At 43.6% G+C, this 19,384-nt stretch overlaps 2 protein-coding genes across 10 annotated transcripts in view; one reads left to right on the forward strand and one right to left on the reverse strand.

Annotated features, from left to right (window-relative positions):
- Positions 1-14,025, forward strand: part of MAP3K4 (mitogen-activated protein kinase kinase kinase 4) — a 117,998-nt gene extending 103,973 nt beyond the window's left edge. For all 8 annotated transcript variants that reach the window (XM_033867943.2, XM_033867944.2, XM_019951484.3 and 5 more), the window contains 8 exons: positions 2,384-2,575; positions 4,037-4,107; positions 4,902-5,018; positions 5,905-6,064; positions 7,930-8,052; positions 8,692-8,798; positions 10,688-10,867; positions 13,000-14,025. In XM_033867943.2, coding sequence (XP_033723834.1) covers positions 2,384-2,575; positions 4,037-4,107; positions 4,902-5,018; positions 5,905-6,064; positions 7,930-8,052; positions 8,692-8,798; positions 10,688-10,867; positions 13,000-13,020 — 971 coding nt within the window. In that variant the 3' untranslated portion in view covers positions 13,021-14,025. The remainder of the gene's footprint in view (positions 1-2,383; positions 2,576-4,036; positions 4,108-4,901; positions 5,019-5,904; positions 6,065-7,929; positions 8,053-8,691; positions 8,799-10,687; positions 10,868-12,999) is intronic.
- The window catches only part of LOC101328244 (1-acyl-sn-glycerol-3-phosphate acyltransferase delta), a 1,425,233-nt gene continuing 1,416,857 nt past the window's right edge, over positions 11,009-19,384 (reverse strand). For both annotated transcript variants that reach the window (XR_004529329.2, XM_033867950.2), the window contains one exon: positions 11,009-13,709. The gene's annotated coding sequence lies outside the window, so the exon portion shown is untranslated. The remainder of the gene's footprint in view (positions 13,710-19,384) is intronic.

A 19,384-nucleotide genomic window follows, 5' to 3' on the forward strand; every position in this document is an offset into this window, starting at 1 on the left:
GAGCAGCAGAAGAGCCATCACCGGGCCTGGAGCGGTCAGGAGGGGTTCCAGGGAGGGCTGAGGCTTGGGCTGGCCCCTGAAGGAAAGAGGTCTGCCTCAGGCCAAGAGGAGAAGTACCCAATGAGAAACACATCTGGAGGCCCAGCGACTGAAGAACAGACCAGCCGGCCTGGCCTGGCCCGGCCCGGCCTGGATAGTGTAGATGTAAATGGAGGTGGAACTGAAAGGGTAGGGGAGACCTGATCACGGCCAGTCTTCAGCGATGGGCTAGGTGATCAAGGCCTTACCCAGCGATGGTGGGCAGCCCCTGAAGTCTCTTGAGCTGGAAAGCCTCTTACGTTCAGGGAGTGCGAGGGTGGGGTTAGGAGGACACTGAGGAAGCTTTAACCTGCTCGCCTGAATTGGGGAGGAAGGTAGGGAGAAGGGCTAGAACGCCGTTGTAGTGATACAGTGGAAAATAAGATGCTGGACTAAGGGGATTTTAAAAAAGCCATGGAAGCAAACACAGCTGTGATGCCACATTGGACAGGCCTGGGCAGCTTAGGTGCGGTGGAGGGTTACGAGTTCGGCGGAGGTTTCCTCGGCTTGAGCCTGGGGACAGGGCAGAGGGTCCCTCCAGGGGCTCTCACATAACTGGTAGGTCCCACGGATACCAGGTCTTTGTGATAATTTTCAAAACAAATACTTTGTTGTCAAGTGAATTTGGGAACTCTTGGGAGAGTTACAGTTGACACTGACCTATTAAACACTGGGAAATCTTGAGAAATGTTTACTGTTAAAAAAAAATAGGCCTTTCCCAGAAATATTTGACAGTGGAGCCCACGACCTCACAGCTATGAAATCTTATTCAATGCTGAATAGACGCGATGTGTCATGTACTGAGGTAAGGGAAACAAGGATCCGTGTTTTTAAGAAATGATTGTAGTCAGACACTGTAATTGGGCCGTTATAAAGCTCTGGGAACTTCTCTTCTCAAAGTAACCGTTCAGCCGTCACAGTCCTCAGTGATCTCTTAGACAGAAGATTCAGGCTCTCAGATGGCCCGTTAGGGACAGGATGAGAAATGTGGTAGTGGAGATGTGTGTAAAGAAAGCAGTGCTTTTCACATTATGGGTTTTGACCCTTTAGTGGGTTGTAAAATCAGCACTAAAAAAGAAACAGGGCTTCCCTGGCGGCGCAGTGGTTGAGAGTCCGCCTGCCGATGCCGGGACGTGGGTTCATGCCCCGATCTGGGAGGATCCCACATGCCGCGGAGCGGCTGGGCCCGTGAGCCATGGCCGCTGAGCCTGCGCGTCCGGAGCCTGTGTTCTGCAGCGGAAGAGGCCACAACAGTGAGAGGCCCGCGTACCGCAAACAAACAAACAAACAAAAAAACTGGACAGAATCCTAGTCACATGTAGAAAGAGTGTGTTTCACGAAACTGTCGTTTTAGATATCTATTTGTGTAAAAGATATTTCTTACTGTAAATCATGAGAAAATATGTTGGAGAAATAGAGATAGCTTGATGGGAAAATAAGGAATAATAATAACAATCGCTAAAATTTACTAAATATTTTAATATTCCGGGCACTGGGCTGAATGCTTTATGTGCGTGATTTCATTAAATTCTCACAGTATCTCTGAATGAGGTATATTATTACCTTCATTTCACAGATTAGGAATTTGATGTATAAAGAAGTTAACTAACTTGCTGATTGTCAAACACCTAGAAAATGGTGAAGCCAGGGTTTTATTCCAGGGATTCTGATTCCAGAGCCCTTACTCTAGAGAAAGGAAAACTTAATTTCCTTCCCAACAGAGACGCTTCCTGGAAGAGGTGTAGTACTTCTGCAGAGCTCTGACAGCGAGAAGACAGGAGAGTGTGAGCAAGGGGATGGGGTGAGAAGCGGTTTGGGGTGACCCACAGAGGCTTTTCAGCTGGGCTGGTCCAGAGCCGGTTGTAGGAGAAGGGAACCGAGAAGGGAGCCTGCATGCACAGTGGCCTCGGACTTCCGGTAAACAAGTCATGATGAACTGTGAAATAAATTATGCGGGAAAAGAACACAATCCGATTTTACGTTTTAGTAAGAGAATTCTGGTCACTGAGAGCGGATTGGAGAGAGGAGACAGGCGGGTGGTTCCTGCAGAGTCTAACCAACACTCTTGCTACAGGAAATCATTGATTGTGTCTGAGTAGCTTCTGTTTTATGTGCATATTACTGTAGTGGGTGGTATACTCTGAAGTTGCTAGGTTTTGATGGACTTTAATTCACCTGCTGTGTATCTGAATAGATAATGCTGTGCTGGAGTGCTAATGTCTGTTGCTCTGTTTTTATTATTATTTGCTGGAAATTGACTTGATTATAGTGGTTGGGACGACTGAGTTTGCACTTCTCCCTGCAGATACTGCTTCTAGGCAAGGACCCATAGAAGCTATTCAGAAGTCAGTCCGACTGTTCGAAGAAAAGAGATATCGAGAAATGAGGAGAAAGAATATCATTGGTCAAGTTTGTGATACCCCTAAGTCTTATGACAATGTTATGCACGTTGGCTTGAGGAAGGTGACCTTTAAGTGGCAAAGAGGAAACAAAATTGGTAAGGAAACTAAAGAACATGACACAAAGATTGTCTCTGTTAGAAATAGCAATAGTTACACTTCTTTAGGTTAAATCTTACATGGTTGGTCCTTTTCTCTTAGGGAGGTGGCAAATATACATTGTATCTTTTGCAGAGGGGTTTGGTTTTTGTTTCATTTGTAAAGTGTTTTCTAAGAACAATACAAAAGAGACTTTAGAAAGAGAGTTTTCGGTGGTTCATTCAATGGAATGGTTTTGCCTGGTAACTCCAGAAGTTGCCAGTGGAGAACCACGCAACTTTTACCCATTTGTTCTAGTTTGTATTCTTTTTATCTTATTCCCACAAGATTATTATTGAAGCGAGACTGGATACAAATTAAGACGGGACAGTCTTTTCTAAAACATCAATTAATTTCCAAGTGAAACAGTTTCTTGTAAAATAACTAGTGATAAGATTGTGTGAGAGAAGGAGATGATTATGTTTCAGATCTTTCCCCCATTTAAATGCATTTATCTGGACTTCCCTGGTGGCGCAGTGGTTAAGAATCCACCTGCCAATGCAGGGGACACAGGTTTGAGGCCAGGTCTGGGAAGATCCCACATGCTGCGGAGCAACTAAGCCCATGTACCACAACTACTGAGCCTGCGTGCCACAACTTCTGAAGCCTGCTTACCTAAGCCCGTGCTCTGCAACAAGAGAAGCCCGCGCAGTGCAATGAAGAGTAGCCCCCGCTCGCCGTAACTAGAGAAAGTCCGCGTGCAGCCATGAAGACCCAACGCAGCCAAAAATAAATTAAAAAAAAACAAAACTCTCATTTAAAAATAAATAAATGCATTTATCTGTTGAGCATTTAGGTCTGAAGAAGCAAACAAAGTTGTAATACAAGACTCTGGGAGCCTCAGGACATTGAAGTTTTCGTAGAGCTATCAGGGAAGACACACTGAAAAGAATCAAGTCCTTTATAAATTGTATTAATTCTTGTTTTCAGTCTTATTCAGCCATATATCCCCTTAGTTTAATGTCCCAAAAGGTGTGTTAGTAGAATATCCCACTAATATCCCACACGCCTGGCCATACAGCAATGAGGTGCATTGAGACGACAGTCAGGCTTACTCCTGGCCACTAGCCTTGCCCGCCCACCTCGCCCAGACCTCCTTGAGGGCCACAGGGGCTCAGAGGTGTGCACTAGGGGACTTAGTACTCACCTTCATGCCTCTTCTGGGGTTTGCCAGTCAGTTCTACTCTATTCACAGGCATTTACAGGTAAGACATAGTGAAAAGATTGCTTAAGACTTCAGTTATTACGGTTATTAGGGAACATTCAGAAACCGTTTAGATCTTGAAGTAGTAGACTATAGTAAGCATGGTTATAGATACATGAATACAGATTTGGAATTGGAAGAGGTTATTGTACGTTTCAGTGAGTTACAGTGGCCTGGCTTCGGTGGCTGAGAGCAGCTCGTTTGTTCCTGTTCACAGGGGAAGGGCAGTATGGGAAGGTCTATACCTGTATCAACGTGGACACCGGTGAACTGATGGCCATGAAGGAGGTGGGTGCTGCAGCCCTCTGGGGGCCTTGTTGTCTGAGGCCTCCGTGTGGTAGAGATTTGGAAGTGAAACTTGTGTTTATGAGGTTAGAGCTGGCCTAAGTGCTTCCATAGTGAGTCGTCTAGGCCTGAGGTCTGCTTCTTAGCATTTACACCATTGGGACCAAGAGGGGACTTGAGCGGGGTTGGGGGTGGGATTTGTGATAAGGTTCAGAAACGAACAGCTTTTTATCTGTTGGAGGTAGAAAGCAGGAGCAGGGAGCGCCTGAAGAAGGCCCTGGCGGGGGGGCACCGAGGGCCGTGGAGGGTGAGGCTAGAGCCGCGCGACCGTTGGTCCCCGAGTGGCTGTGAGGGGCAGCGGGCACATGTGGCCCCTCCTCAACCCCTGCGGCATCTCCCATCTTCCCTGTGCGGCACTTACCCGCGCTGCTTTATGGCCTCATTCCCACGTGGCTGTAAACTTCGTGAGGGCAGAATCTTATCTCCTCTTTTTATCTTGCCCAGAACCTAAACACCTGTGATTGCTTCCTGAATCACAGGCATGTTTCATGTTTTGGTTAATTCAGTCTGTAGTTATGAAAATGATCCCACTAGCTGTTATCTGCCCACATATTCTAAAGCAGGCGTGTTTAATTCAACAAGGAGGAGAAAGCCTGGCAGTGAAGTCACAAACACACTGACCATGGTGCCGTGGGGCTGGACAGCGGACATGTCAGCATCCCAGCCCTTGCATTCAAAGTCGGCGTCTTTCTAGCTTGTGACATTGCCAACAGTAATCAACAGTTTTCCTTTTCCAGATTCGCTTTCAACCTAATGACCACAAAACTATCAAGGAAACGGCAGACGAACTGAAAATCTTCGAAGGCATCAAGCACCCCAATCTGGTTCGGTATTTTGGTGTGGAGCTGCATAGGGTAAGCCAGCTTTGATCACACTGTTTGGTGTGAGCGGTCAGTGAGGGCACAGATGGAGTCCTGTCCTACATCACAGGTCTTCTCATTTCAGAGCACAGTAACTTTGCCTAATTATCAGGAAATCTCCATGAGTTACATCATTTCTGCCTTCTCTCTGAAACTAGAGGAGTTCTTCCTAAAATGTAAGTTGTAGACTGTAGTCATTAACCCGACATTATAAAGCACTGAAACCCATCCTGCCAACCAGAAGATTTCTCTAATGCCCCTTACACAGCTGTGGGTCGCTTTTTTTTTCTTCCATTTTTTACTGAACCACTGTTGAGTACATTGTTCGGTAACGTTTTTTCTCTTACATGTATTTAAGGAACCATTGTGAAATGAGAGAAAATTAAGACCTCAGATTCTTTTCCCCCTTGTGTTTAGAGATAAACACTTTGAGGGAAAGAGGATAACTTGGAGCGTCTTGGTGGAATATGAGCTTCTGGGGAATTTGGATATTGGTGATTTTTTACGTTTTTCACAGATAAATTCATATCTGAAAAGGATGTGTTTCAGTACTTAATAATATATTTATAGGGACAGCCCTGTTGTCCCTGTCTGAGATTATATAGCGGACTGAATTTCAGAGGATTATAGACATTTATCACCTGTGAGTTGGAGATGTTCTTATCCCAACTAGCTGTATAATTCCAGACAGAGGAGGCAGGCAGAGACACGGCTGTAGGGGAGTTAGAAATGACCGTTTTAAGACGAATTCAGTATTCAGGATGGCAAGTGTAGCATACCATTAGAAAGGAGAGTCCTCTGGGGTGTGGCCAGTGAAGCGTTCCAGGTTCTTCACTTAGTGTCCACGTAAACACAAGGCTGCATTTGATTCCTCCCGCAGGAAGAAATGTACATCTTCATGGAGTACTGTGACGAGGGTACCTTAGAGGAGGTGTCGAGGCTGGGACTTCAGGAGCACGTCATCAGGCTGTATTCTAAGCAGATCACCGTTGCAATCAATGTCCTCCACGAGCATGGCATAGTTCACCGTGACGTTAAAGGTAATGCCCACATTCGGCCCCCCGCCAGAGCCAGCTGTGCCCAGCACACGGCGGCTGCCCCCATGTCGCTTCTTCCCACGCCCGCACATCACTTCTCTACAAAGAAATACCTTTACTTGAAGTAGTCTTCTGTAAAGAACCCAGCATTAAGAAACTGTGCAGGACACATGTCTCTGTCTAGGAGGGTATAAGTCCGCTGTTCTGTTCAGCACTGCTTTTAGCCAAATCTATTACCCCCGAAATGAAACTTGCTGTTTTGTAGGCTGATTTCGCCTGCCCTGTGTATTTACTAGACATTCGTGCTCAGAGCATCCTTTCTTTTCCTTGTGTCAAGAACCTCGTGTATTTATATATAAACGTCGTGAATATGTAAAGTGACGGTGAATCAGGAATGCCGGTGTAAGTTACGATGTGCAGCTGAGCTTGGGGAGACGTGGACGGGGTTTATTTACAGCACCCTCCTCCAGTGTAGAGTTCTGCTAAAGATCGATTTGGTCACGCTGACTAAAAGTTCTGTTCCCTTCTCACGTGTGGTGAGTAGCCATGCTTCTGTCCCAGAACCGTCCCTCTTGCGTTTACTTTAACCACACCGTGCCCCTGACCTCTGTATTTGGGAGTCTTGGGGATAATTAAAGTGACAAATTAGCTTTGTCTCTAATGGCCCTAGACTGAAGGATTCCACTCTGTCCCATAATCTGAGGCCTAAACAGGTTGATTCTAGAATGGCCGGACTTCAGACCAGGCATTCACCTCAGAGCGGGCTGGGTTACCCCTCACCTGCTCTGCTGGGTGGAAGGATTGTCCGCGCTCTCTAAGGCGGCTCCTCCTGAATCCCCAGCATGCCCCAGTCCTGCTGCCTGCCCACCCGTCCGCCGCATTGCTTTGCTGTCTGGGATCATTCTGGGCATTTGCTTCAATGGCTCTGGGTCAGGCCATGGCATTGCCTGTTTCCAGTTGTTCTGACACAGATTCCATGCTCATGGAATGGTACCTTCATGTCGTTGGCCACGGCCATAAAGAGAATCCCTCAGAGTCCCTGAGTCAAGTCCGCCCACGTGCATCCTTGGGACATTCTTTATAGCTCCTCGTGTCTGAGAGTGTGGGCCTGGGAGCTGGCTCCGGAATCACGCAGTTAGCGCCGTGCGCTCCTCAGGCTGTGAGGACCAGCGGATCGCAGCTCATCGCGTGGCTTGCTGTCTAAAGTGAGGGGCTCCGTGTCACTTTTGGAAGGAGGTGCCGTCGACACGTAGCGCTGAGCCGTGCCACTCGGTTGGAGTGGCTGCGGCCGGTAGCCTCTGGAGGAGGCAGAGCCGCCCTGGGAGATGAGCGGTAACCCCGGGTTCCAACTGGAGTACAGGCCGGGCCTGTGTACCGCTTGCGGAGATGTGAGACAGTCACAGAACGTGCTTTTCAGGCAGTCTGAAATCAGTCCAATGGTGGCCTCGGGTACAGCTCTGCAGACCAGCATCGTGTGTGCCAGGTCTTGTCTACACGTTGCTTTCTGTTGCAGGCGCTGCTGATCATATATAAACTTAATTTTCAGGGACTGTGGCCACAAGCATTTGTGTTTTATGTGTACTTTCTCTTTAAGTATCTCCCTGGGTTTTTAATGTTAGAATTTATGCGTGTATTTCAGTTCAGAATGTATTGGTCAGAGCTATCTGCACTGATACTAAAGTGTCTTCGCTGTGTTTTAACATTTGTGAGTAAGGCTTAAAATCTTTCTATGATTACACTTTGCAAGTGAAGTTTCGTAAGTCTTTATAACTTCTGTGAATCAAGTTCCTGATGGTTCAGGTTACCGTGTAAACTTTAAAGTGCCTGCGTTGTGTTGTAGAGGCTCACAACTCCTTATTTCTTGTTAGGTGCCAACATCTTCCTTACCTCATCTGGACTGATCAAGCTGGGAGATTTTGGATGTTCAGTAAAGCTTAAAAACAATGCTCAGACCATGCCTGGGGAGGTGAATAGCACGCTGGGGACAGCAGGTGGGTCCGGCTAGATCTGTCTTTGCATCGGGGCTTACTCCAGTGTGCTGGGACCCCGGCTTTCCCTTTTCCTCCTGGTCAGCAGACGTGGAGAGCAGGTGAGGGCATCTAACCAGATGGGGGAGGAGCCACCCCTGAAAGCGCTTGTCAGATTGGGAAATCACTTTTCTCCCTCAGACTTAAAGGAGGGAAGAAAGGCCTCTTTTCTTCCCAGAAAAACCTTGTCATTCACGTTGGGTTTATTAAAACTATTCTAGTCAAAACAACATGTTTAAATGGTGATTATTTGACTGTTTAGAAACACGTCATAAAATTCTACATCCTCCTTTGCAGGTTAAATTTCATATTCTCATTGCAGATACAATTTACCTGAATATTTGCATGTTCAGAATTGTCTTTTAGAAGATATTTTGGCTCCTAAAATGTCCATCCGAGAAATTGATTTGAAATATTTATTTTCAAGTTTTGATGTTTCTTAGTATGTAATTCAGAGAAAGTTCCTCCCCCCCCCACCCCCGAACAAATTAGTTGTTTCTTCTATGTGGAATATTAAGCGACATTAGTGTATTGCTTGGCTCTCGTACTACATGGTGCTATATTTATAACCCATTCTTATCACCATATCTGTGACTTTTAAAGCATACATGGCCCCAGAAGTCATCACTCGCGCCAAAGGAGAAGGCCACGGGCGTGCGGCCGACATCTGGAGTCTGGGGTGTGTCGTCATAGAGATGGTGACTGGCAAGGTGAGCAGAGCCTGCACCGGGGGCAGGGGGACCTGAGGAGGGCACTTTACGTTAACAGAGCAGTAACTGTGGTCTTACTGTCATTATGAATACTGTGGACACATTTCCTGCAAAATAGAGAACATGACCCGTCAAAAGATAAGTAAGTTAAGACAAGTGACAAACTAGGGACCAAATATTTATAACATACATGACTTAGAGAATTCCTCAGAGGAACAAAAAAAAGCATAATTCTCAAAACACAGAATTAAGCAGCTGTGAAAAGAAACAGGAAGTTGAAAACTTATGTCTCCACAAAGACTGGCACAAGAATGCCCGTATCAGCTTTATTCATAATAGCCAAAACTTGGAAGCCACCAAGATATCTTTCAAATGGATAAACTGTGGTAATCTACGTGAGGGAATACTGTACAGCAACCAAAAGAAATTGGGCCGTGAAATGACATGGAGAAACCTTAAAAGCACATTGCTGGGCTTCCCTGGTGGTGCAGTGGTTGAGAGCCCGCCTGCCGATGCAGGGGACACGGGTTCGTGCCCTGGTCCGGGAAGATCCCACATGCCACAGAGCGGCTGGGCCCGTGAGCCACGGCCGCTGAGCCTGCGCGTCCGGAGCCTGTGCTCCGCAACGGGAGAGGCCACAACAGTGAGAGGCCCGCGTACCGCAAAAAAAAAAAAAAGCATATTGCTAAGTGAAAGAAACCAATCTGGGGAATTCCCTGCTGGTGCAGTGGTTAGGACTCGGCACTTTCACTGCTGAGGGTGCGGGTTCGATACCTGGTCGGGGAACTAAGATCCTGCAAGACTCGAGGCATGGCCAAAAAAAGAAACAAGCCAATCTGAAAACACCACGTACCGTATGATTCCAACTATATGACATTCCAGAAGAGGCAAAACGATAAAGGCAGTAAAAGATCAGTGGTTGCCAGGGCCTCTGGGAGAGGGAGGGAAGGACAGATAGGTAGAGCACAAGCGTTTGCAGGGCAGTGAAACTGTTGTGTATGACACAGTATCTGAAAATTGATCTTCTGATGAAGACACACCACTAATGAAAAATTCTACAAATATATAGAGGCACAGCGTGTGTGGGGGTGTAGCCATTACTCATAAAGCAAAAAAGTTAGAAACCTCTTAAGTGTTACTAGTAGGAAATTATTATATAGCTATACCTCGCAGCTGCTGAAAATAAGTGCTTAGTAACTATTAGCTAATATTATTTCTATTAGCGTTAACATAGAAAGATGCCCATGATATCTGTTATTTCAGTCAAGCCATGCATTAGAAAAAGAACAAGTTCTCACATTGAAGAACATATATCTCAATAACTAAACGATGGTCCACAAATTAGAATGCCGTACAAACTCAGTCCTTTCCCCCATGAATCTCATTTCCCTGTAATCATAATAAAATAATCTAAGCTTTGCAAATTATCAATAATTGGATGCCGATTATTCAACAGTGTGGCATATTAAACATCCCTGTATGATAGCTGTTGAATTTTGTTTGACATTTTTATATTATTTTATGTTACATTTTTTATTTACATGATGATGGCATCTAGATAATACTGGACTAATTGGACACCTAAATGGGGTAGGCAGACTATGCTCACCACCTGGTTTTGTAAATAAAGTTTTATTGGCACATGGTCATACCCATTCCTTTATTATATTATAGCCTAAGGCTGCTTTCACGCTACAGTGGGAGAATTGAATAGGTGTGACAGAGACCATATGGCCTGCAAGCCTAAAATAGTTACTGTTTGGCCCTTTAAGTAAAAGTTTGCCGGCCTCAATATGTATCAACGTTGAGATGCCTAAAAAGAGATTGGGCAGTTGCATTTCTGTATGGCCATGTAGTATTGAAACCTGATTTTTTTTTTCTGTTTTTAGAGACCTTGGCATGAATATGAGCACAACTTTCAGATTATGTACAAAGTGGGAATGGGGCATAAGCCACCAATCCCTGAAAGATTAAGCCCAGAAGGAAAGGACTTCCTTTCTCACTGCCTAGAAAGCGAGCCCAGGATGAGGTGGACGGCCAGCCAGCTCCTCGACCATTCCTTCGTCAAGGTTTGGCAGATTGTTGTGTAGCCCTCTCCTTGTTTAAGTATTTGAGTTTTGATCGCATCTGGCACTTAAGGAAATTTGGAGACTTAAATATAAAATATCTATATCTGAAATGGGAAGAAACTAAATGTATTATGCTGGGGAATTTTGTATGTTTTTTCTTTTGGAAAATGTTCGTCGAGGTTCTCCTCCTTGATCCATTTGGATGGTTTGAGGTGCACTTGGGACTATTAAATGGAATTTTAAATGGGGCTGGATGAAAGGCACAATTTTCCCTCTTTTAGAGTACACAGGTTAGTAACAACAAACCTCTACTGGGAGAGTAGAGACAGGGGAGTAATGACTAAGCATTATGTTAAGAGCTGTGATAATGGTATATATGCCATGTTGTAGGGTCACTGAAAAGAGGAATTTAATCCAGTCGGGTAATCCCAGCTATTACTCTTTTTTTCTTTTTACTCTTTTTATTTTTGGCTGTGTTGGGTCTTCCTTGTGGTGAGCGGGGGCTACTCTTCGTTGAGGTGCGCGGGCTTCTCATTGCGGTGGCTTTTCTCGTTGCGGAGCCTGGGCTCTAGGCGCGTGGGCTTCAGTAGTTGTGGCGCACAGGCTTAGTTGCTCCTCGACATGTGGGATCTTCTCGGACCAGGGCTCGAACCCGGGTCCCCTGCATTGGCAGGCGGATCCTTCCCTGGTGGCGCAGTGGTTAAGAAAGTCCCTATTAACTTTCTTTAGAGTGAGATGCCTGAGCTGTTTGGGAGGGTTTAGCCAGGTCAGGAAACGCAGGGAGGAGTATGGCGGACAGAATGGAAGAGACATGGAAAGGCTCACTGCTAAGAGGGTGAAGCACCCAAAGAACTGTGTATCGGGACATACTGATGGAGCACAGGATGTGGAAAGTGGCAAAACATAAGGCTGGGAAAGTAAGCAGGGACCACATGAAGGGATTTCAGTTTTATTGTAAGCATGACATGCTTAAATTGTGTTTTAGAACAGTCACTCTGGAGGTGAGAGGCTAGTTGGGAAGCTGCTGACACAGCTGCTGGGCTGGGAGTGGGAGGTCAGGGGTGAGTCACCAGCCGTATATAGGAGTGAGAATGGCCCTGAGTGAGTAACTGATGGGATGTGAAGGGTGCGTGACGGGGAGGAGTCCAGGACGGCTCCCGGGCTCTGGCTTGTGTCACCAGGTTATCGAGATTCCATTTGCCAAGACAGGTAAAGAGGGCATCTGGTTGAGGGTTGCGTCGGGAGATGATGGTCTCCTCTTTGGTAGATTGAGTTCGAGGCGTATTTGGAATATCTGTTGGGGGATATTAGACAGGCATTTGGATATTTTGGACTGGCACTCGAGAGAACTGGGATAGGATACGGATTTGAGAGAGAGAAATATTGCTGGGAGAGCATTTAGAGGAGACATGGAATGAGAGTGGAAACCTGGAGAAAACATTTACAGGGTCCTGCAGAGGAGCTCCTGATACAGGAAAGGAAGATTCAAGAGAGGGGTCACATTATTTCTGGGTGAGTGAAATTAAGTAATCAGTAGCTGGATATGCTGCATAGATATTAGGGATTTGTAATTAAATAAAAATGTATTCTTTATAAAGTATATAAGCAATTTTTATTGACATTGTACAAATATGTTCTTTTTTTAATGTATTAAGCCCTTTTTTAAAAAAAATTTTATTTATTTATTTTTGGCTGTGTTGGGTCTTCGTTTCTGTGTGAGGGCTTTCTCTAGTTGCGGCGAGCGGGGGCCACTCTTCATTGCGGTGCGCGGGCCTCTCACTATCGCGGCCTCTCTTGTTGAGGAGCACAGGCTCAGTCGTGGCTCACGGGCCTAGTTGCTCTGTGGCATGTGGGATCTTCCCAGACCAGGGCTCGAACCCGTGTCCCCTGCATCGGCAGGCGGACTCTCAACCACTGCGCCACCAGGGAAGCCCCACAAATACATTCTTAAAAATGCTTTCAATAGTCAATTCATAGAGCAGTAACTTAGCACTGACATTTCATTGCATTGATTACGGCTTTGCTCTGTGCCAGGCACAGTGCTGGGAGCATCAAGATGCACTGATACGACTTACCTGTAAATCTTACATGTGGCATGAATAGGGTTCAGCTCTCTCCTGCCTTCCTCACAGGTTTGCACAGATGAAGAATGAAGCTAATCAGTCTGTGGCCTAGTAGTGTGTGTACTCGGAAAATTCTCTTAATCACTACTGTATGTAATATTTACATAAAGACTGTGCTGAGAAGCAGTATAAGCCTTTTTAACCTTCCAAGACTGAAGACTGCACAGGTGACAAGCGTCACTTCTCCTGCTGCTCCCGTTTGTTCGACGTGGCACGGGGCCTTCCTGAGTGATGGTGTCCACGAGGTAAAGAAGCTGCATGTTAAGTGCCATTACTACTGTACACGGACCATCACCTCCGTCACCTCTGTTTCTTGGGTGACTGAGAACCGTGACATCAGTGTAGTATTTTTGACCTTTCTAGGTTCAAAAGCAGTTGTAGTGTTATCAGGCGTCCTGGGCCTTGTTAATCTCTTGTTTGTCGAGTGCACTGACTGTGAAACCTTACCTGTTGTTGTTGTTGTTGGCAAGCCACAGGTTTGTTATGCAAAAGGCTGATTAATGAAATTTAAGAAAAAGGTTCTTTTTTCAATAAATGGTTTATTTTAGGAAAGCTCAGTTATATTGTCTTTTAATGGTTATCAGCTTCAGAGCCAACACATTATCTGATACAGAGGTCTGTCCTTGTCACTCATGTGTTCCTCAACAGAAGGGGTACAATCAAGTGTGCTGAAGGTGGGCGCTGGGTTAGGAGTTCCTTTAGGGTCTAGAATCTCCTTGCTGCAAAGGGAAAGAGAGAAATGAAACAACACTAAGGATGTAAGAGGCCCTTTTAAATCTTTGTATATTAACTGCAAGTTTATAACAGATAAAAGTTTAAGCCTTGTTATCACATGTTGGCGGCTCAGTTTATTTTCATATCAAGATGTATAGGTACTGGGTCAATGTAAATACTGCTGAATAATCTCTTGACAAGAAAGCATCTTTTTCAGAATGTAAATATTTCAGCAGTTAGTTTTCTAAAACAGCCCAAATTATATGTCATTGATGGTGTTCTTTTCTTTCTTTCTGCTATTAAATTTTTTTAAAGATTGACCTTAAAGCTTCCTGAAATCTTTTTAGAAGATATCTGACTCATTCCTTACACGTAGCAGCTGACTCTGGACAAGTAATTTCTCAAGTAGGTTCTGTATTCACCTTCCCTCCAGAGTAGTAGGTCCCCTCACATAGAAATTAATGTCCTTGAGAAAGCTGGCATCACGGAAGGATTTATACAGACACTTAGATTTTTTTTTTTCAGTAGAATTTTTTTTCAGTGTTTTTAAATGGCTTTTTGAGGTATAATTTACCAATATGTAATATTTAAAGTATACAGTTCAGTGATTTTTAGGATAGTTATATAGTGTACAGCCATCATCATAATCCACCTTAGAACAATTCCATTACCCCAGAAAGAAAGCTCTTGTCCATTTGCAGGCACTCGTCACTCCTACCCCCAGCCTTAGGCAGCCACTGAGCCACTTACTGTCTCTATAGATGTGCCTGTTCTGGACATTTAATATAATGGTCTTTTGTGTCTGGCTTCTTTCACTTAGTATGATAATTCTAAGGTTTATGCATGTTACAGCATTGTGTTAATACTTCATTCCTTTTCATTGCTGAATATTATTCCGCTGTATGGATATGCCACATGATTTATTTATTCATTTACTACTTCCACTTTTTGGTTATTATGAATGATGCTGCTCTGAACACTTGCATACAAGTCTTTGTGTGGACCTATATTTTCCTTTCTCTTGAGAGTGGAACTGCTGGCTCATATGGTAAATCCATGTTCAGTTTTTTAACAAACTGTCAAACTGCTTCCAAAGTGGCTGCATTGTCTTAATTCCCAACCAGCAACACAAGAGAGTTCTAGCTTCTCCATACCTTTGCCAACACTTAATATTGTCTTTCTTTTTGTAATAGCCATTCTAGTAGATGTCAAGTGTTATCTCATTGTACTTTTGATCTGCATTTCTCTGACCATGGTGAGCATTTCTTGTGCTTGTTGGCCATTCATATATCTTCTTTGGTGAAGTGTCTATGTGAATCTTTTGCCCATTTTTATATTGGGTTATTTGTCTTCTTATTGAGTTGTGAGAGATTTTTATATATTCTGGATACAAGTCTTTACTAGATATTTGATTTGCAAATGTTTGTTTTTTCCCCCAGTCTGTGGCTTGTCTTTTCACATTTTTAATGGTTTCTTCTGAAGTACAGAAGTTTAAAACTTTGAAGTCTGGTTTATCAACTTGTTCTTTATTGCATGTGCTCTTGATATCCTATCTAAGAAATCATGACTTGACTCAAGATCATGAAGATTTACACCTATAGTTTCTTCTAAGAGTCTTATAGTTTTAGCTCTTATATTTAGGTCTATCATCTATTTTTAGTTAACGTTTGTGTATCACATCAGATAAGGGTCCAGGTTCATACTTTTGCATGTCGATATTTATTAGACCCAGCATTCATTTGTGGAAAAGACTGTTCTTTCTCCATTGAATTGCTTTGGCATCCTTGTTGAAATCAGTTGACTATAAATCTAGGGGTTTATTTCTGGACTCTCAATTCTGTTCCGTTGATCTATATAGCTGTCTTATGTAGAACCACACTGCCTTGACTAACATAGCTTTATAGTAAATTTTGAAGTTGGGAAGTGTGAGTTCTTCAATTTGGTTCTGCTTTTTCAAGATTGTTTTGGCTATTCTGGGTCATTTGTATTTCCCAGTGAACTTTAGGATCAGCTTGTCAATTTCTGTTCTCCCCCCAACCCCCACCAAAAAAAAATCAGCTGGGATTTTGATAGATTGCATTGAAAATATAGAACAATGTGGGGAGTATTGTTATCTTAACAATATTACGTTTCCCAATTCATGAACAGGACAGCTCTCCATTTATTTGGATCTTTAATTTCTCTCAGCAGTGCTTTGTAATTCAGTGTACAATTCTTGAACTTTTTAAGTCTGTTTCTAAGTATTTTATTCGTTTCATGCTATTGTGAATGAAAGTATTTTCTGAATTTCTTTTCAGATTGTTCATTGCTAGTATATCAGTACAGTTGATTTTTGTATATTGGTCTTTTATCCCATGGCCTTGCTGAACTTGCCTAATAGCTCTAGTAGTTGTTTTGTAGACTCCATAGAATTCTCTACATGTAAGATCATATCATCCAAGAATAAAGACAGTGTTTCTTCTTCCTTTACAATCTGGATGCCTTATATATTTTTTCTTGACTAATTGCACTGGCTAGATCCTCCGTCCAGTACAATGTTGAACAGCACTGGTGAGAATAAAATTCTTGTCATGATTTTGACCTTAGGTGGCAACATTCATTCTTTTAATTTATGGTGTTAGTTGTGGGGTTTTGGTAAGTGCCCTTTATCAGGTTGAAGATGTTTCCTTCTTTTCCTGGTTTACTGAGAGTTTTTTTTTTTTTAATTTATTATTATTTTTTAAAATATCAAGGGTTTTTTTGTTTTGTTTATTTATTTATTTATGGCTGCGTTGGGTCTTCGTTTCTGTGCGAGGCCTTTCTCTAGTTGTGGCAAGCGTGGTCCACTCTTCATCGCGGTGCGCGGGCCTCTCACTATCGCAACCTCTCTTGCTGCGGAGCACAGGCTCCGGACGTGCAGGCTCAGTAATTGTGGCTCACGGGCCCAGTCGCTCCGCGGCATGTGGGATCCTCCCAGACCAGGGCTCGAACCCATGTCCCCTGCATCGGCAGGCAGACTCTCAACCACTGCGCCACCAGGGAAGCCCTACTGAGAGTTTTTATCATGACTAGATGTTTGATTTTGTCAAATGTTCTTTCTGATCTGTTGAGATGATCAGATGATTTTTGTGCTTTATTAATATGGTGTACTACATCAGTTGATTTTTGGATATTAAGCCAACCTTGCATTCCTGGGATGCATCCTAGTTGATCATTCTTTATAATCCCGTCTTTGTATTGCTATTGCAATTTGTAATGTTTTGTTGAGGACTTTTGCCTCTGTATTACATGAGGGATATTGCTGTGTAGTTTTCATTTCTTGTGATTGTCTGGCTCTGGTATCAGGATAATGCTGGCCTCATACAATGAGTCGGGATGTTTTCCTCTTAGAGATTGTGAAGAACTGGTATTATTTACCATACTTCTTTAAATGTTTGGTAGAATTCACTAGTGAAACCAACTGTGCCTGGGTTTCTTTGTGGGAATTAATTAATAATTCAGTAATACTTTTAAGTTCTGTAAGGTTGGTAGTGATGTCTACTTCTTTAGTCCTGATTTTAGTATTTTGTGTTTTCTTACTCAGATCTTTTCAGAGAATCAATTCTTGTTTCATTAATATCCTTTATTGTTTTTCTGGGTTCCATTTCATTTTTTTCCCTCACACTAATCTTTATTATTTCCTTCTTTCTGCATGCTTTGGGTTTAATTTGCCTTTTGTTTCGTTTCGTTTTGTTTCTTAAGATAGAAGATGGTGAAGGTAAAAATTATTGTAAAAATAATCCACAAGATCATTTCCTTTTATATATATAGTTTACAAATAGAGCATGTATCTTGAACATATTGTAAGGATAGTTTAAAAAATGTAATGTAAAAGCAGGGGGTAGATTTTCCTTTTTCTTCTAAAATAGCAGCCTCAACTACTGACATTATGTTCTCTAGAGTGAGGTCAGCAAACCTTTTCTGTAAAGGGCCAGAGACTGAATATTCTTGGCTTTGCAGGCTATAGGATCTCGGTTGCAACTACTCAACCCTGCTGATGTAGCATAAAAGCAGCCATAGCAACACGTATATGACTAGATGTGGCTGGGTTCCAATAAAACTTTATTTACAAAACAAGCAGCAAGTGGGTCTTAGTTTGCTTAATGCTGCTCTAGATCACTAAGCAAAATTAAGAAACATCATTTTCCTAGGCCAGTAGAACTTATACAAAAGAGTATAAGCTTTCAAAGGCCATGTGTAATGCTACCTTATTCATATGTCTATATACTGCCCTGAAAAGGTGAATTATTCACTCATCAGGTCAGAACTGAGGCCGGGTGCTGTGCGCTAACAGGGCGGCTCCCGTGGGCTTGTGCACAGGTGCTGAAGGCAGCTCCAGGAGGAGTCTGAGCTGTGGCTACCCAACAGTGCACGTCTGCCTACACAAGGGCAGCTCTGGCCCTTGAAGCATATGCCTTTTCCCCTAGTAAGTGGAGGATCGCATATTTTTCCAAAATCAATGAGCTTGTTCCTACCAGCGTGTTGAAGCAGGTAACTCCCTTATTAGCTGCAGTGTCTAAAGTCACTGCCTTGCAAATCACTCATTTAATGGCATGATAGAAACTTCTGTGCTGCTTGGAATTTTTCACCCTCCCTGTAGCCCAACAGCCTGTTAAATTCCCAGCCTCATCCTGATTTAACATCAAAAGGGTCACCAATCTTCTACTCTGGGACGGGTCCTCTAGTCACATGCTCCAGCAGCCTGCCATTTCATCACATCACTTTTTTTCTTCTTGAGTCAACTATTATAAATTCTAGAGGCACGGCTCTTTCCCTATATTAGGTGATTTTTTTCTTATCCATTTAAATCATTCCTGTTTGAGAGTGACTTCTTCCTAACACATGCGCAGCTTTAGTGGTTTCCTACCCGCCTTCCAAAGGAAATTATTATTATTCAGCAACCCTAACTTTTTGTTCATACTGCTTACCTCCTTAAAATTCAAAAGAACATAGTTGCCAGAAATTTCAAAACTCTTTAGTCACTCCAGCATGTGAAACAAGACTGTATAAAAAAAATATTAAAGGTAAAAATTGTATGAGTCTCACTCAGTGAAAAGCTTCACCAGTAGAGCCCCAGGAGATATTTTCTAGCTACTGCGAAGATCTAAGTAAGGGCTTACTGTCGTTTGTTTAATCAGTTCATAACCGTAATATTCAAATAGGACAAGGCTGCAGGGGCTGAGGAATGCCTGCTTTGGAACTGCTTATCCTTCACTGGAGAAACGCGGTGCTTTCTTCACTGACAGCTGAAGTTCAGAGGGTTGACCAGTTTTACTTTGGCCTAATTGTGCTTGAGAAAGATTTTTATTTTTACTTTAGGAAAGGGAGTCAAAAGAAGACAATTGAAAGTCGATTCTTAAAGCCTCTGAACCAGTGTCCCTTCATGGCTGCTCACTGTGACCCTGTGTGAGGGGCCCAGGGGCCCGCCCTGCCCCCGCGGAGGTGACACTGAGGGGACATACGTTAGCTATTGAGGTGAAGTTCTGATATTCTGCTCTTTCTGACCAAAATAATGGTCATTTCCAACAGCTGAATGTCATAAACAGATACCAGTTGGTGGCGAATGCTGTGAATGGTCTCAGATGTCACAGATGAAGAGAAACAGGAGTGTGTGCTCAGTCGCCTCCCGTCAGGTGTCCGCCCGGTGCCTTGGATGCCAGTG

This window comes from Tursiops truncatus, chromosome 12 (genome assembly GCF_011762595.2).
Source record: "Tursiops truncatus isolate mTurTru1 chromosome 12, mTurTru1.mat.Y, whole genome shotgun sequence".
Classification (NCBI taxonomy): domain Eukaryota; kingdom Metazoa; phylum Chordata; class Mammalia; order Artiodactyla; family Delphinidae; genus Tursiops; species Tursiops truncatus.